Source organism: Parathielavia appendiculata (assembly GCF_033297405.1).
Source record: "Parathielavia appendiculata strain CBS 731.68 unplaced genomic scaffold N657scaffold_1, whole genome shotgun sequence".
NCBI lineage: Eukaryota > Fungi > Ascomycota > Sordariomycetes > Sordariales > Chaetomiaceae > Parathielavia > Parathielavia appendiculata.
The window spans coordinates 4,489,808-4,515,829 of record NW_026944220.1 but is presented as its reverse complement, the minus strand read 5'-3'; the positions used below and the strand labels follow the sequence as shown (position 1 = coordinate 4,515,829).

General features: G+C 56.7%; 9 protein-coding genes across 9 annotated transcripts; 5 read left to right on the top strand and 4 right to left on the bottom strand.

Annotated features, from left to right (window-relative positions):
* Positions 1-173: 173 nt before the first annotated feature.
* N657DRAFT_668582 (uncharacterized protein) lies at positions 174-2,124 on the top strand (the record flags this gene model as incomplete). The annotated part of the gene is made up of 3 exons (XM_062795448.1): positions 174-696; positions 763-1,903; positions 1,979-2,124. The coding sequence occupies exons 1-3, from the start codon at positions 616-618 to the stop codon at positions 2,122-2,124; spliced, it is 1,368 nt and encodes a 455-aa protein (XP_062653418.1). The 5' UTR covers positions 174-615.
* Positions 2,125-2,781: 657 nt separating this feature from the next.
* Positions 2,782-3,626, bottom strand: N657DRAFT_630492 (RNA-binding domain-containing protein; the record flags this gene model as incomplete). The annotated part of the gene is made up of 3 exons (XM_062790981.1): positions 2,782-2,933; positions 3,110-3,233; positions 3,345-3,626. 3 exons carry the CDS (start codon positions 3,624-3,626, stop codon positions 2,782-2,784), a joined length of 558 nt encoding a protein of 185 aa, XP_062653417.1.
* Positions 3,627-3,963: 337 nt separating this feature from the next.
* On the bottom strand, positions 3,964-6,670 carry N657DRAFT_610196 (glycoside hydrolase family 76 protein). The gene is made up of 2 exons (XM_062790321.1): positions 6,184-6,670; positions 3,964-6,130 (listed from the first exon to the last, which is right to left on the bottom strand). The coding sequence occupies exons 1-2, from the start codon at positions 6,221-6,223 to the stop codon at positions 4,203-4,205; spliced, it is 1,968 nt and encodes a 655-aa protein (XP_062653416.1). The 5' UTR covers positions 6,224-6,670; the 3' UTR covers positions 3,964-4,202.
* A 654-nt stretch (positions 6,671-7,324) lies between these two features.
* On the bottom strand, positions 7,325-8,488 carry N657DRAFT_88495 (adenylate kinase). The gene is made up of 2 exons (XM_062797576.1): positions 8,194-8,488; positions 7,325-8,127 (listed from the first exon to the last, which is right to left on the bottom strand). Exons 1-2 carry the CDS (start codon positions 8,348-8,350, stop codon positions 7,430-7,432), a joined length of 855 nt encoding a protein of 284 aa, XP_062653415.1. The 5' UTR covers positions 8,351-8,488; the 3' UTR covers positions 7,325-7,429.
* An 823-nt stretch (positions 8,489-9,311) lies between these two features.
* Positions 9,312-11,668, top strand: N657DRAFT_610188 (LETM1-domain-containing protein). The gene is made up of 2 exons (XM_062790320.1): positions 9,312-9,766; positions 9,818-11,668. Exons 1-2 carry the CDS (start codon positions 9,706-9,708, stop codon positions 11,419-11,421), a joined length of 1,665 nt encoding a protein of 554 aa, XP_062653414.1. The 5' UTR covers positions 9,312-9,705; the 3' UTR covers positions 11,422-11,668.
* Positions 11,669-12,664: 996 nt separating this feature from the next.
* Positions 12,665-13,677, top strand: N657DRAFT_88386 (uncharacterized protein). The gene has a single exon (XM_062797575.1). It carries the CDS (start codon positions 12,765-12,767, stop codon positions 13,296-13,298), a length of 534 nt encoding a protein of 177 aa, XP_062653413.1. The 5' UTR covers positions 12,665-12,764; the 3' UTR covers positions 13,299-13,677.
* A 642-nt stretch (positions 13,678-14,319) lies between these two features.
* Positions 14,320-15,551, top strand: N657DRAFT_630488 (uncharacterized protein; the record flags this gene model as incomplete). Its single annotated transcript, XM_062790980.1, has 3 exons — positions 14,320-14,462; positions 14,526-14,997; positions 15,060-15,551. The coding sequence occupies 3 exons, from the start codon at positions 14,320-14,322 to the stop codon at positions 15,549-15,551; spliced, it is 1,107 nt and encodes a 368-aa protein (XP_062653412.1).
* A 747-nt stretch (positions 15,552-16,298) lies between these two features.
* N657DRAFT_587814 (uncharacterized protein) lies at positions 16,299-18,217 on the bottom strand. The gene is made up of 2 exons (XM_062789826.1): positions 18,021-18,217; positions 16,299-17,959 (listed from the first exon to the last, which is right to left on the bottom strand). The coding sequence occupies exons 1-2, from the start codon at positions 18,157-18,159 to the stop codon at positions 16,767-16,769; spliced, it is 1,332 nt and encodes a 443-aa protein (XP_062653411.1). The 5' UTR covers positions 18,160-18,217; the 3' UTR covers positions 16,299-16,766.
* Positions 18,218-20,348: 2,131 nt separating this feature from the next.
* N657DRAFT_88290 (P-loop containing nucleoside triphosphate hydrolase protein) lies at positions 20,349-25,737 on the top strand. The gene is made up of 4 exons (XM_062797574.1): positions 20,349-20,936; positions 21,001-23,557; positions 23,616-24,544; positions 24,602-25,737. Exons 1-4 carry the CDS (start codon positions 20,625-20,627, stop codon positions 25,526-25,528), a joined length of 4,725 nt encoding a protein of 1,574 aa, XP_062653410.1. The 5' UTR covers positions 20,349-20,624; the 3' UTR covers positions 25,529-25,737.
* Positions 25,738-26,022: the final 285 nt, after the last annotated feature.

Below are 26,022 nucleotides of genomic sequence, written 5' to 3'. Positions count from 1 at the left end.
GGGTGGGCAGAACCCAAGGGTGGGTGGGCAGAACCCAAGGGTGGGTGGACATGTGGACCGTAACTCCCAGGGGATCTAATCAAGACCCTTTCGCCAGGAGCAACCTCTCCGGCGGATACGACCAGTAGCGCAGTGTCGCCCCTCAACGGCTGTGGCAAGGTGAGTGGCCAGCGAAAGTATGCAAGGCAGTCAGAGGCGAAAGTGGGAACAGCAAGTGCAAGATTCCCATGCTGAAAACCCAGAAATCCCATCCCCTCTTTCGCCTTCCTGCAACCCCGCCCCCACCGCTATCTGCTGGTGATCGTCGCTCTTGGCTCATTTTGATGGGGAGACCCGGCCCAGCACTTGTGAGAGTCGAATTGCATTGCATTGCTGCGTCTCCCGAGAGCGGGCTTTTGAAAGTTTCCATTCCTGCAACAAACATCCACGCCTGGGAGGGGTTCCAAGAATTTGCCACCTTTCCCCCTTCGTCGTCAGTAATGAGAATCACTCGGAGACGCCCTCGCTCATGATCCGAGTCCTCATTGCAATACTACCCTTGCTCTCTCCAGAGTCTAGACCAACAACAAACGGCGTCGCAGGTGAAGCCCCAATTGGCGTGACCGCTTGGCTGCCATGTCCCACGGACACACTCAGGCCGGCTTCCTGGGCTTCGGGATGCCGGCGAGCATGGGCCCAGACGTCTCGATGCTGCAGGTCCGCCTCTCAAGTCTCAATCGGGGCACCCCAACCCACTAACACCCTGAATGCCTGCACCTCTAGATGAACCCTGATCCGGCCGACACACTGTCGCTGCTGGACAACTCCTTCTTCCTGCCCTTCGATGGCACAATGACCATGAGCTTCGACCCAAACGGGCCCTTGGCGCAGCCATTCGCCTCGGGACCGTTTCAGCAGGCCTCGTCGGCACCCTCGGTGAACAATGCCGAGCAAACCCCCTTCTCCCCGCCGGATGATGCGACGAGCACCGCGTCCGGGCCGGCGGGGAACCAACCCCGGGAGACTCTGGGTCCCGGAAGCTCGAACAACCCCAGCGCCCTAACCGAATTCACCAAGCGGCGTAATTGGCCTGCACGAATCGTCGAGGAGCTCCAGGATCTGCTTCACATTCTGGACTCCAACGGGCGGATAAAGCACGTTTCGCCGAGCGCTGAGCGCTTGACCGGCTACAAGCCGTCCGAGCTGCGCGATCTGTTGGTGCAGGACCTCCTGCACCCGGACGACGTAGGCGTCTTCACCGCGGAGCTGAATGAGTCGATCGCCTCGGGCACGCCGCTGCGCGTCTTCTACAGGCTGAAACAGAAGGACGGGCAATATTTCGTCTTCGAAGCCGTCGGCCATGCCCACATCGCCGCCGCCAAGTTTGCGCCCAACCCCAGCAACCAGACCCCCTTCTGCCAGGCGGTCTTCATGATGGCCAGGCCGTACCCCACCAAAAACGCGGCGCTGCTGGATTCCTTTCTCGAGCACAAAATGGAGAACGAGCGCCTCAAACGGAAGATTGCCGAGCTCCAGCGAGAGGAACAAGTCGAGGCCGAAGAATTCGAACGAACATGGCGACAACAAAGCCAGGAAACACCCCTTACCCAAACCTCAGCAGACGCCTCCTCCATCCCACCGCGCGAGCGGCGCGTATCCCTCGACAGCGTACCAACCGACAGCGCGGCAAGCACCCGCCGTCCCTCAACCGGTAGCACGAACCACGTAGGCGACACGATCGAGATGCTAACCGGCTTGCGGTACCAGGAAGGCGAACGCAGCCTGGGTATCACGACGGGCAACCCCAGCCCGGCGCTCATCACGGGCGACGCGGGCATCGCCATCCCGGTGGACAGGGACCCGCGCACAGGCGAGAAGAAGAAGAAGCTCAAGGTGGCCGAGGAATACGTGTGCACCGACTGCGGTATGTAACGTATTACTTTCAATGTCCGATTAGAGACCGATAAGTGCTGACCGTATGTTTTTTTCTTTTTTGCAGGCACGCTCGAATCGCCGGAATGGAGGAAGGGGCCCAGCGGGCCCAAGACGCTGTGCAATGCCTGTGGTTTGCGCTGGGCGAAGCGGGAGAAGAAGAAGAGCGCCGGTCAGAGGCGTTTTGCACAAGGGGCTGAAATGGCTTATTGAGGCACCGGCCCCGGAGTTACAAGGCTGGTTTGAATATGATATGCGAGGCATTTTCAAAGGGGCATTTAAGTGGATGGTAGGGCTCCATACGGAAAATTGGATATATTGGGCTAATCTGTGATGGCCGGGGCTGGTTATTGCATTGGGCGGTTGCGGTTGATGACGAAAAGAGTGCAACGAGGTATGATATGCCTATCTCTATTGCAGGGTGTTGATGTGCATCCCCAATTAACAAGAACATTGGGATACTTTTGACAGCTCATCATATCTACCTGCGGACCGAACCCAACGGATCGTGTCATGTTTCCTTGAGTTAAGAGACCCCGGCGGGCCTGCAGCACGCCGTCGTTGCATGGGAGGGCGTCTTAATCCGTAGGGTGAGTTCGAGATGTTGAGAGGACTTCAGGCGCGGGTCTGGGGAAGTCACCAAGCAAACCCACTTTGCTGCCATCAGGCAAGTATTGGGTCTCTCTTTGAGTGGCTTGATTGCCGCTTTTTCAGACGGCTTCATATCGATTTTTTCTTTATGTTCGCCCAAATTCAGTCACTCCAGTCTAGACAGATGGCAGATGATTTTCAATCTCCTAGAATGGCGGCGTTAGTTGGTGGCTCTGCGGCCAGGCATGGATGAACTGGTTGCGCTCACCGTCGAGTTTGTTATGGCAAGATGCCGACGTGTCTGGTCTCCCTGTCTCCGACACATCGGCTGGGTTTCTGTAATACATCTCGTGTGAGCGGCTCGGCCTCTGTTTCTCGCGACAGACTCCCGCGTGGAGTGGTCGTAATCGTCGTCGCAGCGCACGTCATATCTATTTCCTTCAAGTTATCAGAAAAGCCGTGCATCACAGAACATCCTCCTTCCCAGCCCCGGGACTCCGGCTCCGGCTTCTCCCGCTCCGTGCGCCGCGGTTCGAACCCCGCGCCGGACCTGCCCCCGCGCCACCAACAGCAGCAGCAGCACCGCCTCTCGCGCCCGCCGCCTTACCCGGAGGCGGCCGCACAAAGGCAAAGTCCACTTGCACCGTCTGGTCAAGCAGCTGCGTGTTATGCGCGCCGTCGATGGCTGCGCGCGCCTCTTCGAGGGTCGTGTACTCGATCAGCGCGTAGCCCTATCAAAACCCAAGCCCCGCCCGCCCGGGCCACAAGTCAGCCAAAAAGCCCCCATTCAAGTCTTGGATAAGAGGGACGTATTTGAGACTCCGTGGACGGGAGGCACCTACCTTGACATACCCCGTTCTCCGATCCAGATTCAGATGCACGTTGCGGATCTCGCCAAACTCGCCAAACTTGTCGTGGATGGCCTCCTCGTCGGCCTCCTCGTGCACGTTGGTCACCATGACAATCCACCCTTCGATAGAGCGCACGGCCGTCGCCTTGGTGTGCGTCTGCATGGCGGCCAGCTTGGCCGAGCTGATGTTGTTGTCGTTGTTGGAGGAGAAAGAAGCGTCGGTGGGCCCTCCTTGCTGCACCGGGTCGTCGAGTTCCATCTCGTCCGAGGCCATCTTTTCTGTTTCTCTCTCTCTTTTGCGGACGCGGTAAAGTTGCGATCGGTGTCGGTCGGGAGAGGGCGATATCGCGGTCAAATTAGGAATAAGTGGCGCTGACGGCGAGATTGATGTCTGCGATTGAGAAAGTGAGAGGTTGTCGTGGTGGATTGATTATATGGGTCTGCTGAGTGCGCGGGGGGGGGTTCAAGCTGTTTGGGACTTGGATACAATGTGGAACCCCAGCAAGCTTAAGGCTCTAAACCCAACCCTGGCAAATCTAGGATACCCTGTGGCTGCTCAACTGACGATGAGACAATGACAGAGCGTGTTTGTTACTCCTTTACGATCTTACAGTTTGCTCGGCCACCACATCAAACCAAGTTCTTGTTCTCAAGTTTTGCTCGGTTTTCCACATGTGTCTTGTGTCGAAAGTTGAACTCAGGGTTACAGTTAGTTTTCCAAACCTAACAATGGGGTATACCGATGCTGATACCGAAACAAATATAAACCTCATAGCCATACCAATCCAGGTGCCGCCCCCGTCTCTCTAATGCCATGCGTATACTCTCCCATGAAACATCCTCAACGCCGTCATAACTCATGTCTAGAAACCACCCACAGCGCCCTGAGGACAGCCAACCCACCGCCCTGCGTCTCCACCGTCCTCCCTCGCCCGCGAAGATTGGGATCCCAAGTACTTATACCACCCGCCTCATCCTCCTCTAATCCCAACCCTCTCTTTCCGACACGATCATGATAATGATCATGATCCGTCGCCGACCGATTCCTGTTCCCCTTCGCCGACACCAGCCGACCATCACCCATAGGTTTTTGCCGCGATCCCGTCTCGTCCCCAGGCGGTGAGACAAGCGACGGTGGTAGATCCACCATCCTCACCCACACGGCAGTCTGGGGCACGCCTAAGTTCCGATAATCAACCACATCGTCACCTTCCGAAGACGGCGGCAGCGCATTCTCCCCAAACTCCAACTCCTCGCTATTAGCAAACTGCAGCAGCCCGGCAGTCCACCACATCCCAAACAACCCCCTCGCATCCCTCGTGCCCATCGCGGCCCGAGCATTGCGCCTCAGCCAGGGTATATACCGCCTGCAAGCACTCGCATGGCGCGCCCGGATGGCTGCCTTGGCCGTGTCATCGAGTTTCGTATGGGGGTGGATCTGCTGCAGGGCGGTGGGCGAGCAGAAGGTGGCAAAGTGGTGCATCCAGATGCCCTTGAAGGTCTGGGCGTCCTGGGAGCAGGTGCCAGACACATCACACGCATCCTCGAGAATGCCGGCCCGTCCCAGGCCGCGCCAGGGCGGGAGCCTTTCATTCCCAGGGCGCAGGTCGTCGACGGGGACGTTGCGGGCGAGATCGTAACCCGTCGCTCGGATGACGTTTTTGATGAGGGCGTGGCCTTCGCGCAGGTAGTGCTCTCGGCCGGTGGCTTGGGAGAGGCCGAGCAGCCCGGACAGGATGACGCCCTGGTTGTAGGTGTACACCATCTCGTCGCGTTCGTCGCACCGGGTGTTGTTGCTCCCCGAGCCGTGACCCGAGATGTGGAAACCGTCGGCGTACAGGCCCTGTGCGTTGGTCATGTTGGATGTGGTGAGCCAGCGGTGGGCTTCCTGTGCAGCCTTGCCAAAAACGGGGTCGTGGGGACGCCAGTCAGCGTTCCAGTGGCTTTGATTCGCGGCAAAATCGCTGCTGAAAGGGGATGTATTGGGGTCCCCTGGAAAATGGAGGTACATGCTGATGGACGCCGCCATGAACAGTTCGTTTGTGATGGCGTTCTTGTACGGCATGAGCCGCGGGTTCCAGAGCATGCCGCCTCCGCAGAGTGTCGTGTCCCACCCTTTGGCGGCCAGCTCCCAAAATATCCTCGCGCGATGAGCAAAAGCGGGTATCCAGCGACTCCCATACCACGTCTCGGCCCGGGGTCTGTCTCCCAGCCCTCTGGCGGCCATCCTGGAGAGAACCCTGTTGTGCTCATCAACAAACTGGATGGATTCGAGCCAGCCCAGGACGACCCAGAGCATGTCGTCATAGGCTTGGTTGCGGATGGCGAAGGCGTCCTCGGCAAAGTAGTAGGCGATGACATCGGCAAAGTAGCCCGCAATAACCTCGTGTTTCCGGGTAGCACACCCGGCTCCTTCGTTAGGCTGGCGGCGTTCTAGCTCGTGGGAGATGGTGCGGAGCGTGGCGGCAACATGGGTGCTCATGACGGCGCGGGTCCAGTCGATGCCCTTCGGCCACGTGCCAACCCAGCGCTCGAAATAGGCATCCTGCATATCGCTCAGGGCCATGAACATATCCTGGAACACGTTGAAGTCTGGAAGAGAGCGTCCCGCACCGGCGCTATTCGCATTCTTGAGCTTCAAAGGGGGAGGCGGCCAAGGCGAGGCAGCGCCAGCTGCCGTGGCCGCAGCGACGACCACGGCCCAGGAGACGAGCATGTTGACTTGGGTAGCAAGCGAGAGAGTATCGGTGTAGGTATATCTGATGGCTTGAGGGGTGTCTGGCTTGTGTTAGCATGGCCGGAGAGAACGGTAGGTGGTTTGGGCAGCTCACCTTGAGGATGAGGTCGGGATAACAGTAATTCTGAAACCATGTACCATATGTAAAAGCAAGGTCTGTCGAAATCTATAGGGTTGAAGGTCTACGCAGGTTCGGATCGTGACAACGGCGTCCAACGCGAGAAACTGAAAAGATGTTGCGGCCAAACCAAATCAAGGGGTGTCCGACGCAAACAATACCATGGGCTGGCTACTAAAACAGTTGCGGGAAAGTCAAATGCCGGCCATCTCATGTTGCTATCATCGTGGGCCGACTTTCGCGGGATATACAACCTAGGTGCAACGGTGTGTCATGCGATGGTGTCTGTCCTCTGCAATGAACCAGTTAGTGACCAGGAGCCGGCCCTTAGGATATCAAAGCAAAACGAGTGACCAATTTAGACTGGGGAAGCACAATGACAAAAGGGAGTCACGGGGTCACGCCAACAACGAAAGAGTGTTCACAGTATTTTGACAGCTCAAGATCATGAGGGGGAGGGGAGTGTTGGATTGTGCCAAGGAACCTAGGAAGGATCTTAGCATGGTTGCGGCAGGTGTTACCGCTTTGTTGATCAGCCTACCCCACCAAGAAGCCCCTCCATGCATCAGATTCAGAAAGAGGTGGGGAAGCAGGCACATGCTGTGGCTTCATTCCCGGCCATGCATGAACGAGGGTGCGGGCAGCGGGCTGACGCCTATTATCTGAGCCTTAACGTATGGCTCCCGTATACCGGGACTCAGTTTCGACTCGGAACCGCCAAACTCAAGATCCAAGCACAGGATCAAGGGAGGTTGGTGTCGATGTCGCATACCTTGACTTACTTGAACAGTCTAGCCCATGTAAACTGAACCAACGTTCAAGTTCCCTGCTGAGGTTCTGCTGTGTTTATAGTTCGGACGATGGCCAGATAGCGTGTCCAGCCAGCCCCGAACTTCCATGGCCATGCCGACATCGCAGCAAGAGCTCTTGTAACCTCAGCCCTATTGCCATCGTACGTAGATGAGGCACGACTCTCGCGACATATAAACCGTAGAAGTAGTAAGGATTGCATTAGATATTCAATTTGTTACAAAGAACCAAATTGGCCCTAAACATCATACCCAGAAAGCCCAAGACAAGTTGCCCACTGGCCTCTATCCCACAAACGCCCAGCGCCGTCCCATCCGCAGCAGCATGCTGCCTGCTCTATCAACCCTGGAGGTTAGTACAAACAACAGAGACTCACTCCAACACAAGACCCTTCCAACAAGCCCAAATAATGCTATTCCCCAAACCGCCTCTCAAACTCGCTCAGCAGCACCGGCGTGATCTCGTCACTACTCAACCCCTCCACCTCCCACAGCACGCCCTTGCGCGCATAGTGCTCCAGCAGCGGTTCGCTCGTCTCCTGGAACTTGCGCCACCTCTCACGGTACACCTCCTCGCTATCGTCGGCCCTCCGCACGAGCGGCTCGCCCGTCACGTCGTCGCGGCCGGCCACGCGCGGCGCGTTGAACGTCGTGTTGTACACCCTGCCCGATGGCTCGTGCACCCACCGCCCGCCGATGCGCTCCATGATGACCTCGAGCGGCGTCTTGATGGACACGGCCAGGTTGATGGGCACGATCTCGTCGAGACGGGTGGCCTGCGCCGCGGTGCGCGGGAAGCCGTCGAGGAGAAACGAGGCGGATGGGTCTTCGTTGACCCTGGGGCACGGCGGGTTGTGGCCGTAGCTCCTGCTGCGCGCGTGCGCCGGTGAGGAGAGGAAGGCGGCGACTTCGGCGTCGTCTTGGTAGGGGTTGGGGTGGGCGTCGGAGGAGGAGGTGTTGATGGCGGAGGAGGATAGGGTCATGACGTTGTCGGAGGGGTGGTGGCCCGAGTAGATCCAGCCGCGCTGGCTCAACTCGTTGCTGATGAGCCGCAGTATGAGGTCATCGGGGACGAGGCCGCCGGCCTTCATGGTGCTTTCCACCTTGATTCCTGCAGTGGTTTACTAAGTAAGTCTTTCACAGCCGTAGGCGGTATTGACGGGTGAATTGCACGCACCGAGCGGTGTCCGCTGCTTGACATTGTGCCGCAGGAGGTCTCCGGAGCTGATGGACGACAACTGCGGAAACCTCTTGAGTAGCCGCTCCGACTGCGTTCCCTTGCCTACGCCCGGCGCCCCTACCAGGATGACTCGGGCAGCCTTTCGAAGGCGCATTGTTCTGCGGTCCGTTCTCTGTGGTGCAGGCGGATGGGAGCGGGAAGCGGATAGCAGAGGGACGGCGCAGGCAAGATCTGGCGAGCCAAGGTACTGACGGATAGGTAACACACAATTCTGAATCCGGGGTAGCACAAGCAAGCTCGGCCCCGGACACAAATCGGAGTGCGGGGCAACGGTTGATCGGCGAGAAGTTCTTAACCTGGACGCACAGAGAATCGCAGGTTACTGAAACTGCATGCTTGGCAGTGTCAGAGAGCCGAGATCAAAGCAGAGGCTATGTGGTACATGTAGTTGTAAGTTTCAAGTGGGAGGCTATATAAAAGCAGTTTTGCGCAGCTCGTCCTGTTAACATGCACATAAGAAGGGCCGCGCTGTTGCCGTGGAGAAATTGCCTTGCATGGCCCGGGACTAACGGATACGGAGGTTTGCTAGACAGGGCCAGCCTCCTCACCAAAATTGGAACGGTGTTTTTCTGTTGAGAGATCTCAGGAACACCGACACCGCTGCAACACATGAATGGGTGAAGAGTTCTCAGGGTTAGCCTTATTGTACAGTCTGGAAACTCAAGGTCGACTTCAGTCTCCAGCAAGGCTGTTTCTGAAGATCCATCAATCAAAACGGGTATTCGTACTGGGAATGGAGTTGCAGCATTCAACTGTGTAGGTCAACGAAACAGCCCAGGATGAAACCCTCAAACTGAGGATTCAGGCTCGAAAGAAATGGCCTGTCGAGAGACGTGGCGAGTCCTCATCGGTTGCGTGCAAACCGGGAAAGTCGTGGAACATCAAAGCCGGACTTCAGCCAAACAGCAAGGCACCCGTTCTGCACGTTTTGACATCGGGATGGTCTGGTCATTTGATCCGGCCAAGTCACGTGATATCTGGCTCCGTTCCTGACTCGCCTGGGGCGACCGCGGGGCGGAATGGACCGGCGGATTGGAAACGCAGCGAAACGTTGGCCAAGGATGGGTTTGATGCCAAACAGATGGAGTACGCCCCTTTTGCAGCACCGTCACCATACACCCGACCTTGATTGTACTTTCGCTTTCTCAGTTGAGTCTTGAGTGTACGCTTCCCTCTCCCACTCTTTCTGCTATTTGGACAACTCATGCCTGAGTGGCTACACAACGTCAACTACCCTGTTTCCCAATAGTCTCTGCTTCCCGGTTGCGGTCAACGCTCGTTATTGACTTCATTGACGTTTGCCAGCATAACCGCATCTCCCATCAACGCATCGGTGACGACTGTCAACTTCTTTATCCACCTCAACGAACCGCTAGCTAGGACAAGAGTCAGCGTCTCTATCCAACTATCCCCGCTACGCTCCCTCCCTTCGCCTCACAGACAGTCGCCATGAGCGCCTCCACAAGAGTTGCGCGTCGGGCGCTGGTGGTCAACCCGTTCATGGGCACTGGTGAGTCCTCTGCTCCCGCAGCTTTGAGTGCACCGCTGATCTGCTGCCCAGGCCGCGCTCTTCCCAAATCAGCTCTCCTCGCCACATCGATCCATTTTGCGCGCAATGCGCAGACCCTGGGTCCGGCCTCTGCCCTGCTCATCCCAATTCGGACCCTCACAACCTCGGGAACAACTACCCACGGCCCTCCCGGCGGCCCGCCGCCAGGGTTTAACCCAGAGGAGGCTAAGAAACCACTTCCAAGGGAACCTGCCAGCAGCGCGAAGCCCGCAGCGAAGGCCGAGAAGCCAAAGACGGATACCGAAGTGCAGGAGGCCGCTAAGGAGGGCAATAAAGCGTCTGCCGATACAGATGCGTCGCTCACTCAGCTCGCCGACCAGAAGGAAGGCGCCGTAGAAGGCGCCGAGGCCAAGAAAGAGGAGAAGAAGCTGACGCTTGGGCAAAAGATCAGAAAGGAGGTACAACATTACTGGGACGGCACCAAGCTGCTGGCGGCCGAAGTCAAGATCAGCTCGCGCCTCGCGCTTAAGATGGCCGCCGGCTACGAGCTCACGCGGAGAGAGAACCGGCAGCTGCAGCGCACCGTCCAGGATCTCGGCCGGCTGGTCCCCTTCTCCGTCTTCGTCATTGTTCCGTTCGCTGAACTCCTGCTGCCGGTCGCCCTTAAGCTCTTCCCCAACATGCTGCCCAGCACGTACGAGGGCCAAAAGTCCAAGGACCAGAAGGCGTCGACGCTGCGGGCTACCCGGAGGGAAGTTAGCGACTTCCTCCGCCAGACCTTGAGGGAGACAGGTCTTCCCCTGACGCAGGCGACGACGCGAACGGAGGAGTTCACAAACTTCTTCCGTAAGCTACGCTCCACGGGGGAGAAGCCGACGGCCGAGGATGTCATTAAGGTGTGCAAGATCTTCAAGGACGACCTCACGCTCGACAACCTGTCCCGTCCCCAGCTCGTGTCCATGTGCCGCTATCTCAACCTGAACACGTTCGGCACCGACATGATGCTGCGGTACCAGATCCGCCACCGCATGCGGCAGATCAAGCGCGACGACCGCGCCATCAGCTACGAGGGCGTCGACGTCCTGTCGGTCTCGGAGCTCCAGATGGCTTGCGCCAGCCGCGGCATCAAAAGCCACGGGGTCTCGCCGGCCCGGCTGCGCGAGGACCTGCAGACCTGGCTTGACCTGCGGCTGCGCGACGGCGTGCCCTCCACGCTGCTGGTCCTCAGCAACGCCTACATGTACGGCCAGACGCAGTCCGACGAGGGGTTCTCGGGCCAGATCGAGGCGCTGACGGGCGTGCTGTCGTCAATCCCGGAAGAGCTGTTCCACGAGATCGAGCTCGAGGTGCACAACGCCGAGGGCGCCGCCACCAACAAGCAGCGCCTCGAGGTGCTCAAGGAGCAGCAAGAGCTCATTGACGAGGAGCTTGAGCAGGACCAGCAGAACCAGGCCACCGGATTTGCCACGCCGCGGGACAACGAGGATATCGATGACAAGGAGGAGAGGCAGGCTCATGCCGAGGCGGACGGTACCATTGAGAAGGCGCAGGTCGGCGAGGCGCTGGATGCTGAGAAGGATATGCTGGATGCGGCCAGGTTAGAGCAGAAGCAGGAGCAGCGCGAGGCGGCGCAACCCAGGTCCAGCGACAAGTGAGTCAGTGGAAAAATGGGTTGGCCGGTACGGTTCATATTTTCTCTTTTGTGTGTCGTGTTTGAGTAGGCCACACGGGGATTCTGTAGGGATATAGACGGCCCAGCGTCACAGCGGGCGAGATCGGTCAGGCGTTGGGACATTTGTGGGCTTTTCTTTTGTTATGGGCGGCCTGATATAGACCTCATCTCACCATAGATATGTGGATAGCTACTCCAATCTGAATCTTGAATGGAGCTGCTTTGTTGACAGTTTGGTTCTGAGGCATAGTGAATACTCAGACTCATTTCTTACAACACGTTAAACCACCAACACACATCTTCAACTCCTTGTTCTCTCGCTTGCTCTCTAGCTCTTTGGGTCTCTGGATCTCTGGCTCTCGTGGCCTTGGTTTGGTAACCAACCCAACATCTTGGCATCAACCAACATCTGTATCAACCAACATCTGCCTCAGCCAACATCTGCATCAACCAACCTCTACGATCACCAACTGCATCAACCTCCCTGCGCCTAGGTAGTACTTTCGTACAGCTTGCCAATGAGAGTGTCTGAAGTTCCACGGATTTGACGAACTTCATGCCCTGTCCGTGACATGGATGACGCGCGCCAACAACCAAAGTCGAGCAGGGGCAGAGTCCGTTCTTCAGCAATTTGCCTCGCAACTCCACAAGCAAACGGCGGACAAGATCCCAAGGTTCTCGCTTGAATTGACAAGCCGACGTCTACCTAAGCAGTCTGTATCCCCACCAAGCAACTCATCACCGAGCCCGGGCCCATGAAGCTAACTGCTCTGTTCCAACAGCTCCGAGATGCACTCCCCAACCCCTCGCCGTCCTAGCCCCCCTCGTCACCCTCGCGGCGGCGGACTACATGATAGTTGAGACTTCATGCCCCGGGACAATCCCCCCTTGCTTCATTAATGGGACATGGTATACAGCCTACGGCGGTTACTGGATCGACCCCAGCGGAGGCTGTCGCGATCCTCCCGGAGTCCCAAGCATGAACACGCTATGCGTCGACCCGGGGGCGCAGAGGGGACATTTCTTCTTCGATAACCAGCCCAAGCGTTGCATTAGGAAGTCAACCGAGTGGAACGAGGGCGGCCGGGTCATGTCTAGGTGGGACGAGGTTCCTTGCACGTGGTGATTGGCGTTTTGGCATCCTTATTACCGCGGCAAGCCATGAGCGGGAAGGTGAAGAGCTTCTGAGGGCTGGCGGCCGGCGGCGGGCTTGGAGGTTCAAGTTGTTGAAAGACTCAATTTACAATGACCACTGTACCGTCCTGACTCCATGCTCTCGCCACAAAGTCGAACAATCGCAACCCGCTGATCTGTTGACTGCATTCCATGCTGGTATTGTACCTCGGAGTGCCTGCGATCTCCGGCAGCCAGTGGAAATCCAGTTATGGCGCGAGCGAATTCCGGGCGGGGCATCGGCATTCGCCAGCCTCGAGGATGGATCCATGGATCCGATGCAAGTTCAACAACCGTCATCAAGAACTCGTCGTGCGAAAACGAGGTTCACATTTTCGCATTCCTGTGGGGTCGGCGTTCGAGTGGTCAAGAAGGGTCATGACGTGCCCCACGGTCCGCAAGGCGAATCGCGACCATGCTCATGTGGGGTTGGGTTGGAAGGCAGATTCCGCAGACCAGACTTGTCTGGTAACGTCGCTGCACTGCACATGTATCACCAACTTTAAGATCGCAGCTCGGATGTTCAGTGTGGTGAATTACGGGGCCGTAGTTATCGATTTAAATTTGTCGAAGGCGACCTGGAAAGCTGTTCCTGATTGTTGCTGTTGGGCGGATTCTTCTTCAGTGGCCGTGAGTGACCCGAAACACAGGGTGGAACCCAGGGGCCAGCGACGTCAGGTCATCTAGGGTACCTTATGATCCCGAAAGAATAGGGTAGCTCTGTGGGTATCATGATACTTAGGGGGTATGGAGCACAGAGCTGTATAGAAGCCAGAGCACAGGAGGATGGAAGGGGACCTGATATGGCGTCAGTCAGGCAAGGCCAGAACGCACCAAGGCTGACACACAGAGATCTGGGGACAGCACAGCCTCAGACCAGGGCTGGCATGAGGCTGATCCAATGTGGAGCTAACGTTAACCCCTTTTTGGTGCTTGCAAGAGTCCTGTAGTGGGTTCTCGCCTTGGCAAGCCTCAGTCCTGCCCCGTATCAATGGATCCCACCTCGAGACCCTGCTCAGGGCTCCCTCTTTTTCATCTTGTGATCTCTTTAAGTTACCACCTAGAATTTGCGCATTAAGTTTGTTTTAATTCCTCGCTTTCTGTTTTGCTATTTCTTTCACACACCGTCAAACTCCAGTCGTTCACACCGTGACCAGGCCTCGCCTGATAGTTGCACAAGGCCCCTTTTGAATCTGAGCCAGTGTCCTCCGAAAATCGAGTCCCGGGAAACGTCAACGGCGAGCCAAGTCCTCGTCACGCCCGCAACACATCAGCTCCCCAATGCGTTTCAGCCTGCCCTCCGCCGACAAAAGTCAAAGCAGAACCACCCCTGGACCCAGCAGTGCTCGTCGCTGATCGCTGCGACACACCTCAGCCGACGTCCGCAGAGGAACGCGCGCGACCACCTTTCGCTTTCGAGTCTCATCAATCCTCTCTTGTGAAGGGCTAACGAGCCGTGAACTTCTCGACCCTCCCCCCTAGACCCCTTTCAAAAGCCGATCGCGCCCATCGCCGCCGCCAACCGTCGTTCAACTTCAAACCACAGAAACAGACAACTCTCCCGACCCCGCCTTGGGCGATTCGTTCGCCTTGAGAATTGCCCGTCCTGGCTCCGCAACGGGAACTGCGCCGGTCGTACGTGGCCGGCTCGCAGCCCATCTCAAGCTTTGACGGAACCTACACCAGCCCGCACTATCGGGACAGCACCATGATGGGCTCGGCCACCCCTGTTAGCTCCGGCCATACCAAGAAACAGCCACTTTTCTCGTCAGAGTTTCTTGCGTCAAAATGGGCCAAGCTCTTCTTTCTTGTTGTCGGCCTGCAGGCGCTAGTCTGTATGGCTTTCGAGGCGTAAGTCATGGGCAATCTCGATACTAACACTCCAAACCGGGATGCTGACTTGGGAACCCCCAGGTACGTGTTCGCGAGATTCCAGTATAGCCTTAAATACCAGTATGACCAAGACGCCACTGCCGAACAAAAATCACAGTATCGCACGATCCCGACCTTTCTGGCGCTCTTCATCTTTGGCTTCCTCTACATCCTGATCCTATCATGGGACGCCCTGCGGCTCAAGAATACCATTCAGGTCATTGGCCTCTGCATCGCCAACCTGGCCATTTTTGTCTACGCCATCCTCCAGATCGATCAGATCGAAAAGTCCATCGGCAAGCTGCTGGACGCTGGGCTGATCAAGCCGGATAAGCAGGACAGGGACGTGTGGGCACTCTGCAAGCCGTTCCTCGTTGCCGTTCCCGCCATCGTGGGTGTCGTGACCATCGCCATGGGCGCCCTCGCATATCAGCTTTACCGCGAGTTCGCGTGGGATATTCTGAAGCAGATCGGTGCGGACTACCGCATGAAGAAGCGCTTCCTGCACTATCAGGTACACTTTCTTATGACGGATGGGGCCAAGGGTAGCGTGCGGCGGTGCTAACACCCATGCAGATCTACATTGCCCTGCTCAAGTTCGACTTCTTCTTCTTCCTCGGTTTCACCATCCAGTTCCTGGTCATCGTCAACGGCCTCAAGGACTTCGAGCTCGGCCTACACGTAGCCGCCATCCCCATCACCATCGCCATTCTTCTCTGCGCCGCCTTCTTCACCCAGCGCGAGAATCGCGTGGGCGTGTGCTTCGTCATTCTCCTCTACTTTGGCGGCCTGGCCTACTTCTTCTTCAAGTTGGTCCGCATCTACCAACCCGGTCACAAGGACGACTACAAGGCCGTCCAGCGCTCGCTCACGGCCTTCGCCGTGCTGACTATCATCCTCATCATCCTGACCATCACCAACGCCTTCATCTGCATGAGCAACTTTGGCGCTGGCCTGAAGACCCATCTCGTCCGGCCGGCGGCCCCGGACCCGGAGAAGGAAGACGCCAACTCGTATCAGTTGAACGACCAGAAACCGTCGCTTCCCACTCGGATGACGATCGATTAACATGGTATTGATTTAGGACAAGCGGCGGTGAGGGGTAGTGGGAATGTTAGAAAACAGAAAAAAAAAACGAAGCAAGGTGCAGAGCACGATGGCCTCATTTTGCCATATAACGAGATTCACGACCCTGGAGTTCCTGAAGCTGAGCCAATTGGAACTCAACATCATTCCTTCTTTTATTGTTTGGCAAGCAGGAAGCCGCAGCTATTTGGTCAGCATTAGATATCCCCATCTCGAATTTCTTGGTTTTGTTCTTTTATCACACTGCATCTTTATATGCGATCATTGAAATGTCCACACAGTCCCTGGCATTGTTTTCCGTGAGCAAGTCGTTTCGCAGTGTTTTTTTTCTTGCGTTGGGGGGTTTTAAAGGGGAAGGCATGGTACGCGGAACCCGGGGAGAATGGCGTTCTTATTCAGTTTTCCGGGGCCCGTTTTGAGAGTATATTTGGCTTTGGATCAAAGGAGGTAGGTACTAGAATCAAGAGCTCTCCTCGTGCTCTGGCCTGCCTGCTGGTCGGCTGAGTGGCCGGCAAACATTGGTGGTTGCTTCGACATGGAGAGCTGAAAGGGGAATGTCAGTTGGGAGAGGGACTGGGGTCGGGCTCGGGGAGGATGTATTCAAGAAATGGAAGCGGGCAACGGAAGGAACTCGCAACATGTTTAGCTGCATTTGCGTATTGCTGTCGGTCATGGTTATGGGTGAGAGTTGGTGAGTTTGTATGGTCTCTGCTCTAATTAATGTGCACGAGCTAGAAGAAGCATTCTGAAGTGTTGCCATCTATACAGCTCAGGAGTAGCAGTGGCGATGAAGCAACCTGGAGATCTGAACACCTCAACCGTTGGGAATTTCAAGATTGAATGATAAGGATAATGTCAATCTATCTACCCCCGACGCCCTTCCTGTTGTCCGTTACCGATAATGTGTACTTACCCGAGCCATGTCCTGCCCCCGCCTGCCAGTAACCAAACAAGTACCAGATTAACTCCAAAACGCAGAGCAGCTCCATCCCTCGCCAGGAACCCCAATAGCCCCATATGCCTCTCCTTCAAAGACCAAAGGGTAAGAATGGAAAAACAAAAAGAAGAAACAAACAAAAAAAAAGAAAGAGCAAGCCCGGCAATGTCCTCGATATCCCCGACGCCCGGGTAATACGCGTACAAGGACCCCCACCCCATCTTCATGCGCATCACTGTCGCGGTCCACGCCTCGCCGCCCTACAGCACGACTCGTCGAGCGTCCCGCATCAGCCCCTCGCTCGGACAGTAGGGGCACTTGAAGCGGTTGCCCTTGCACAGCTTCTGCAGCGTGTCGCGGGCCAGCATGTGGCCGCAGGGGATCACCATGGGCGGGTTCACCTCGGTGGTCTGCTCCTTGGAGACGGGGCAGACAAAGATGCTGTGGAAGAGCATGCTCTCGGGCAAGGGCGTCTCAAAAGGAAGCTCACCCGCCGTCGTCCACTCGGTGCCCTTGGACCGCGTAGCCAGCATGTACTTTATGAGGCGCGGCAGGGCCAGCGCGCCGGCCGTCACTGCCAAGTATAGCGGAGACTCCGCCGACAGGCCGAGCAGGCTGCAGAACTCGCGGGTGAAGGAGGCGGACACGTCAGTGAAGGCGGTCGGGATGGAAAAGATGTGCTGGTAGGGCGAGGCGGCCAGGTTGGGCGCGAAAACCATGGCGCTGGCCAGCTGCTGGATCTCGCGCAGGTGGCGGGCCTGGAAGCGGCCAAAGTGATCTCGGGCGTAGGCCAGGGCGCCCGACAGTCCGTTGTTTTGGTCGTCCGGCAAGCCGTTGACAGCGGGGCCTTTGAAGAGCCAGACAAACTGCAGCTTGGAGAGCTCGAACTCGAGGTTGCTGCCACGGGCTTCGAGCTCAACGGAGTTCTCTCTCGCCCACTGTATCGCCGGGAGCAGGTTGTGGGCCTTGAGCTCTTGGAGGATGCGGTACATCTCGGCAAACCGATCCTGTAACTCTTGAGAGTGAAGAGAGGAGAGGTCGTACTCGTCGCCATGAGACGTAGCTCGGTCCAGGGACCCGTCGGCGTCTGTGTCGTTATCGTCGTCATCATCGTCTTCTTCGTCGCCGTCCTCGCCCATGGTCTCATCAAAGGTGGCAGCTCCGGCCTGTGGGGTTTTGGCCTGGACCTCGCCTATGAAGGTCGAGGCCACACTGAACTGGCCTTCTCGTAGCAGGTGCATGGCGATGGCGCGGTTAATGAGCGACAATTGTCTCCCCATGTCGTCGTTGTCGGTGGGTAGCTCTTTCAAAGGGAAGTGCTTGTCTAGGGCCCTTCCCACCTTCTTGTGTGCCGATGATGCCGCCTTCAGGTCGTCGTTGACCTTGTCGAAGGCCGTCTTGACGGGGTTCTGGAGCTTCGTCATGGTCAGGCTCGCCGTGTGTGGATCCATTGCTGCGGCAAAGGTGAGCAGACAGGCCTTCTGGCGGCCGTGGAACGACGATAATGGACACACCTCCGGCGATCTGATGGCGTGCATCGCTGAGCAGGTCGATAATCTTATCGACATCGCGTGCTGCTGCTGAGAGTCTGGGCAGCCTCTTGAACTTGGACAGTTCGTCCAGGAGAGACTCTAGCTTCTGTTTTGCCTCCATTTCTCAGAAACCTGAATTCCGGAGACTCGAATGCTCGAAATCCGAGAGTGGCGGGCGATGCAGGCGGTGGCTACCTATGGAGCGAGATCTCTGGGCATCGTGTTGTTGGCACGACTAGATGCGAGGTTGAGCCGCGCAGAAGATGGCCGCAAATACAGCAGACGGAAGAATGAAGCCGACGACAGGTATTTCTCCTGTGGGTCGGTTTGCCGTCTTGTTGAGGTCTAGGATTTGGAAAAGTACGGCGTGTAGTAGAGGGAAGTCCAGTCCAGGTCTCGTTTGGCGGTGTCATGACCATGATGGACCTTGTGCTGCAGTCCGGGCCGCCCGCATGGCAAGCTCCACCTGGTGTGATGGGCGCCGTGAGGTACCCCACTGTGGGGACACCGCAACTCTTACACATGTACGGACCTTAGACCGCTGTTACTTTAAGACCCCACGACCATACACAAATCGCGGCTTAACAAGCCCGTGTACCAAGGAGCTTATGCCATCACTGCATCGCAAAGCGATTCGTTGGCGAAAGAGGACTGCTCAGCAGCACCTTTCCAAGCAAACCACACTTGAACAATGACCATCTCTATCCGTTCTTAGGGGTTGCCAACTCGCCCCAGAGCAGCTCAGGTCTTGGGAAGGCTGTGTAACAGGGGGCTTCCTGTGGCTGACCACAAGCATGGCTCCCATCTCCCAGTCTCTTTTCAGACATCACCGTCGCACCTAGTTCAAATTAGTCCAGCAGAGTCTAGCAGGGGCCATACTCTGCCTTGCAACCAAGATAGCTTTCGCCTTCAGAGGGTTTTCTTTACACGCCGCCGTCGCCCAGTACTTACCTTGCCCACATGCAGCCAGCCAGGATTTTGTTAGCTGTCTCGTGCTGCATATGACCTTACGTTTCCGGCCATGACTCAGTTCAAAGCTGCGAAGGGTAAGGTGTAATGCATCTGTATGTATTGTGCCGAGTTCGACTAGATTCAAGTCCTACTTGGTTACTGACGAACACCAGACCAAGCAGAACGGGGCATGTTAAGCGAGTCCGTTTGTTGACTTTGCTCGGTAGTGGTTGCCCGATGGACGGCAGATACTGTTCCCGCGCTTGTTTTCTTTTCTACTCGATTTTCGCATGTTCATGTTCGTATATTCTCACACTTCCCCTTGTCTCTCAATCTAACTTTCATTCTCTCGGCCTCGGAGCCTTTTGCGTTGGGCGCTGACAATATCCCTTGCAGGGACGATAACCCTAACCCGACGCTGCCCTGCTCGACCAACTCGGAAGACAAAGGGACAACGACATCGACCTCCCACCAAGCCCGGCGATACCCGGAAGGTTGTCAGAGCGCATCGGCCAAGCTAAGAGCATTTACTTTGGTGTGGCTGCCAGTTTTATGCACCAATGCAACGTCCCAAGTGACTTGGAACTCGAAGTTCAAAGGAGCAAAAAGTGCGGGGCGAGGCCAGGCTGCCAAGACCGGTGACCACAGACACGGCGGCAGCGACGGCGGCGGCGCCCGCTGCGGGCCGACCCATGTTCACGGCTTCCGGCTGCGCGGCTTCCCTTCGGTGTGGTTCAGGTGTTGGAGAAATTGCTGATCACAATCACCGAAATGATCGATACGTACACATGTCTCAAAATGACTCAGACACGCCGGCCAGCCAGCAGAGAGCAGAGAGATCGTCTCTCAAGAATTGGAAGGTATATTACTTGGTAAGGTGCTCCGTACGGATAGATGTCTTACACAGTACGGAGTACTTGGGTTTGAAACAGGCGAATTTTCATTCCCGAAGTGTCGGCATCTGGTTCCAGGTTGCTGAGATTGGAAGGTGCTCAATTGCTGTTGATGCTGACAAACCGGGGGTTGTCTCCAACTTACCGCCCGGCCTTCCCACCACTTCGAGCTCCCCGGTCACCGTATGAGTCAAATCACGGCAACCATCAGGACATGCAGAGGCTGCAGTGGAAATGGAACTCACTGTGCCACGGATATTTCTCTCTTGTCCTCCCCTGTATATCGCCAAAGGGAGATGCTGCTGATTCGATTTAATTGATGACCGCCTGAGTCCCTCCCGCTGAGTCCGGGATATTCTTTCTTGAACCATTCCTTCTTGATACGGGGTTGGTTCCAGTCTCTTTCCAGTCACCGCAGCGGATCCACCGCCTCACACCAACAACAAAGGCAACCTTGTGGAGCCGTGGACCGGAGCTCTCGCCGCATTCCACTCAGATTCGTGGGATTACCAACGACCTCAACTGTCGCAGGCATTAAAGAAAACTTACATTCCAGGGACTTCGGGACTCAAAGTGAAGGTGATCAAGTTCACATCATTTGCCAAGCTCAGCACACTCGGAGATACCATCAGAGCGCCGACTTCCGAGGTCCCTTCCGCCGTACTCCGTGAATATCAGGGACCTGGCAGCTGAGACCACAAGTCAGAGCCGGGTCGCGACCTCTCATCCGTCACGGTCTACAATGCCGATCGATGCTTCCAACTCCATGCTAAACGCCATTGGAGCCGGAACTGCACTCATTGCGCTCTGCTCAGCGCCGGCTCTGAGCAGCATCGTGACCCGTCTCAGCAAGCGAGATGCGAAACAGGACACATACGAAGACGGCGATGGCAAGGCTACGCTCGAGTCGATAAAGGCCTACTCGGCCAAGCTGCCGAAGTCACTTGCCCTGACTTCTGCGGCTGCCGGCCTCGCCATGTCCATTGCTCTCTTGGGGGTATCGCCTCACACTGAAGGGCGGCTCTTGACAGATAGCCTTGGCACGGGTGCTTGGGTAAGTCGAGAGGGGATGCAATGCTTGTTCAAGTTCGCAAACACAATAATAACACCCCACGTAGGCTCTCCTGCTGTTCCAAGCTGCAGCTGTAGCCTCGAGCAGGAGTTCAGTCCAGGCCTACCGTCTTGGCATCTACACCTTCTTCTCGGCCATAGTTCTGGGCGGTATTCTCCTCGCCCAGGGCACCGAGACCGCCGAACGCCTGCTGAAGTCTGCGCCCGCTGCATTCGCCCTCGGCGTGGTTGAGCTCGTCTGCAGCGTGTCCCTCGCCATCTCGGCACTCTGCATCCCCAGGCGGCCCGATGTGTTCTACCAGGGAGAACTGGTGGATCGCATGTACACCGTCTCCGCCTTCAGTCGCTTCACGTGGAGTTGGCCATCCGGTCTTCTCAACCTTGCTTCGAAGAAGAAAGATCTGGATCTGGCTGATCTCACCAGACCGGATCAATACACCCGCGCGGCCGCGGTATCTGCCGACTGGAAGAAGCTGAAGACCAGCGGTCGGCGCCTTTGGCTGTCTCTTGTCCTGGCGCACAAGAAGCCCCTCGCCCTGCAGTGGCTTGCGACACTTGCCGCCTCAGTCCTGAACTTCGCTCCACAATGGGTCATTCTGCAGCTCCTCAGATTCCTCGAGACCCGCGAGCCTGGGAAGAAGCAGGACATCGAGGCCTGGATGTGGGTTGTCTGGCTTGGAATCGTCATCATCGCGCAGTCGTGGGTGGAGTCCTACGTCTGGTGGCTGGCCTACTCCGAGCTCCAAATTCCCATTCGCGCTCAGCTGTCGGCCCTCATCTTTGAAAAGTCGATGCGCAGAAAGGATGTCAAGGGCGGCGAGAGATCCAAGACCAAAACTTCCCAGGAGGGAGATGCTGAGGCTGCAGGGCCCACCACTCCATCCGCCGCGGGCGTCGAAGAGGATGACTCGGAAAAGCTCAAGAAGAGCAAGCAGAGCACCGTCAACCTGATTGGCGTCGATGGGAAGAGAGTGTCCGACTTTTGCGCCTATCAGAATTTGTTACCGGGCAGTCTGTTCAAGCTTGTTGTCTCGCTTGTCTTCCTGGTCGACCTGCTCGGCTGGAAGCCGCTCCTGGCTGGTTTCTCGGCTATGCTTGCCATCATGCCGGTCAATATCTACTTCTCCAAGCGGTACTCAGACTCTCAGGATAGACTGATGAAGGTCAGGGACGCCAAGATGGAGGTGGTAACCGAGGCTCTCCAGGGGATCCGCCAGATCAAGTTCTCCGCCCTGGAGCCCGAATGGGAGAAGAAGATTGGCGACGTGCGGGAACGGGAACTCAGTGCCGTTTGGAGCGTCTTCATGAACGACACGATGCTGCTGGCTTGCTGGGTGACGAGCCCCATCTTGTTATCTGCCATCTCCCTCGCCGTGTACGCCGCCTTGACGGGCTCTCTGGCTCCGTCGGTGGCTTTTGTCAGCTTGGGGGTGTTCAAGGGGCTCGAAATGACCCTGTCGATTGTCCCGGAGCTCACCACAGATCTCTTGGATGCTTGGGTCTCCATTAAACGTATTGAGCAGTATCTCAACTCGCCCGAGGTGGAAACGATCTCAAAGGACGCCGACGAGGTGTCTTTTGACAATACCTCCATTGCTTGGCCGTCGGACGAGGAAATGGATGAGTCGGAGAGATTTGTCCTTCGCAACATCAACATTACCTTTCCCAAGGGCGAGCTGTCGGTCATTTCAGGCAAGACGGGAACGGGCAAGAGTCTGATGCTGGCGGCCATCTTGGGCGAAGTCGATGTTCTGGGTGGGACCATATACGTCCCGAGAGCGCCACCGTTGTCCGAGCGGCACGACAGTAAAGCCAATAAGGGCAACTGGATCATTCCTGAAGCCATTGCGTACGTAGCCCAGATCCCATGGATTGAAAACGCCAGTATCAAGGAAAACATCCTGTTTGGGCTGCCGTACGATGAAGAGCGCTACAACAAGACGGTCGCGACCTGCGCGCTGAAAAAGGACCTCGAGATGCTGGATGATGGCGAGAACACCGAGATCGGTGCGAATGGTATCAACCTCAGTGGCGGCCAGAAGTGGCGCGTCACGCTTGCCAGAGCGATCTATTCCAGAGCGGGTATCCTCGTCCTGGACGACATCTTCAGTGCCGTCGACGCGCATGTCGGTCGCCACATCTTTGAGAAGTGCCTCAACGGAGAGCTGGCGGTCGGCAGGACGAGGATCCTGGTCACCCACCACGTTGCTCTCTGCGAGCCCAAGACGAAGTATCTGGTCGAGCTCGGCGATGGCGGCGTCTTACACGCCGGCCTGCTTTCGGAGCTTCGCGAGGAGGGCACCCTTCAGAAGATAAAAAGCCACGAGCAGACGGCCGAGGAGGTTGAGGCCGACGAGCTGGCCACGGCAGCTAACTCGGATGGCTCCTCGGTCGAGGAACGCGAGCAGGATGGCGTGGACGGTAACACACTGAAGAAGGTGACGTCCAAGGCGCCGGTCGCACGCAAGTTTGTCGAGGAGGAGACGCGCGAGCAGGGTCATGTCAAGAAGCATGTCTACTCCACCTATCTGAAGGATAGCGGTGGCTTCTTCTTCTGGATCTTTGCGCTATTCGTCTTCCTGGTTGTACAGGGTCTAAACGTTGGTAAGTTCGCCTCTGTGTTACGTTCCCTCATCGTCGGCTTGCTAACAGGAGAATCTAGGGCGCTCATGGTGGCTCAAAATCTGGACGGGCAACTATCAGGAACAGGCCGTCCACAGCCAGCGGATCCCCAATATCCCGAGCGTGTACGGATATTCTTATGCCGACGGTGTCCGTCAGACATCCATCCACGCCATGTCCGCCCCAGCTGTTGGGTTCCAGGGCACGCTGGTCTACTATCTTGGCATCTACGTTGCCCTGGCAGTCATTTCCTCCATCATCGGCACGTTGAAGTACCTCTACATCTACTTCGGCTCAATCCGCGCGAGCCGTAAGCTTTTCGCCAAGCTGAATTTCACCATTCTGCGCACCCCTATCCGCTGGCTTGACACAGTTCCCGTAGGTCGAATCTTGAACCGGTACACGGCCGACTTCAACACCATTGACTCGCAATTAGCCAACTCTGTGAGTTTTGGGGCCAATTCCTTCCTCGGCTTGATGGCGGTGATCGTTGCTGGCCTCTTTGTGTCACCACTCATTGTGCTCTTGGCCGTCATCCTCTTGCTCATCTGCCTCTACTACGCCATCCGCTATCTCAACGGCGCACGCCCTGTCAAGCGCCTGGAGAGCACGACCAAGTCGCCCGTCTTCGAGCAGTTCGGCTCGGCTCTTACTGGAGTCACCACCATTCGCGGCTTCGGCAAGGCTCAGGTCTACGTGGAGCGCATGTACCGCAAGATTGACGACTATTCTACTGCGACATGGCACCTGTGGCTATTCAATAGGTGGATGGGCTGGCGCATGTCGCTCGTGGGGTCGTTCTTCTCGAGCTTTGTGTCGATTCTCATCCTGCTTACTCCTGGGATCGACTCGGCGCTGGCTGGGTTTGCGCTCGCGTTTGCCCTCGAGTTCTCGAGCTCCGTGATGTGGACTATTCGGCTCTATGCGAATGTGGAGCTGAATATGAATGCCGCGGAGCGGATTATTGAGGTAAAGCCCAGTTTATCTGACGAGAAGAGAGATGTGAAACTGACGTTGATGCCGCAGTACACTGAGCTCCCGACCGAAGCGCTTGGCGGCGAGAGCCCGCCCGCCGCCTGGCCGACCGAGGGCCGCATTGAGGTCAATGACCTGGTCGTCGCATATGCCCCCGATCTACCACCCGTTCTCAAGGGTCTTACCTTCAGCATCAACCGGAACGAGAGGATCGGCGTTGTCGGCCGCACCGGAGCCGGCAAGTCGTCGTTGACATTAGCCTTGTTCCGCTTCCTGGCAGCACGATCAGGCAGCATTCACGTCGACGGCCTGGACATCTCCAAGATTAAACTGCACGACCTCCGCTCACGGCTCGCCATCATCCCGCAAGACCCGGTCCTCTTCTCTGGCACAATCCGCTCCAACCTCGATCCCTTCAACCACCACACCGACGCCGAACTCCGCGACTGCCTCGAGCGCGTCCACCTCGTCACCAACCCCTCCTCCTCCCACACCTCCACCACCACCACCGCCGCCGCCGCCGCTCTCCCGGGGGATGGCTCCGCAGCCAATTCGGTCGCGCCGAAAAACACAAACCCCTTTGCGGATCTGAGCTCGCCCGTCTCCGAGGGCGGGCTCAACCTCTCTCAGGGCCAGCGCCAGCTCCTGTGTCTTGCGCGCGCCATTGTCTCGCGGCCAAAGGTCATGGTGCTCGACGAGGCCACGTCGGCCGTCGACATGCACACCGACGCGCTCATTCAGCGGAGTATCCGGGAGGAGTTTGGCGACGCAACGCTGCTTGTCATTGCGCACCGACTGAGCACCATTGCAGACTTTGATCGTGTGCTGGTGCTGAGTGATGGGCGGGTGGCCGAGTTTGGGACGCCCAGGGAGCTGTGGGAGATACCCGGTGGCATGTTTAGGGCCATGTGTGAGGAGAGTGGGGAGCGGGAGAGGTTGAGGGGGATTGTTTTTGGGGAGGGCAAGATGGATGAGTGACGGGGTGTTTGAGGTAGTTGTGAGGAGGAGGTACGGATAGGGGGGTGTTTTCCTTGTGTTGAGTTAATGTTGGGCTGGTGAAAAGGATCTAAGAGCCTGTGGATGGAATTGAAGCGGCCTTGTTATATAGATTTGCTTATACGGTAATGCTTGGGGAAAGGGAAAAATAAAAACGAATTTGATGATTTTGGCGGTGGTTTGGGGGGTACGTATACTTGCAGTCGAACGCCGCCCCCTGTAATATCATATAATTGATTACTCAACACATGGCCAAGTCAGAGACTTATTAATGTACCATTCACGGGCGTCAAGCCAATTGATAGTAGCCTTTTGATTTTGTCACTAACATCAGTATTATCGACCTGGCTTTGCTTGAATGATTGATTGGGTTTACCAAGGATGAATGAATCCTGTTTACTAACTGCCTTGCTTGTGGTGTGAAGAGTGTATCAACAAACTCCTACTCGAGTGTGTAAAGACGATGTACTGCACAC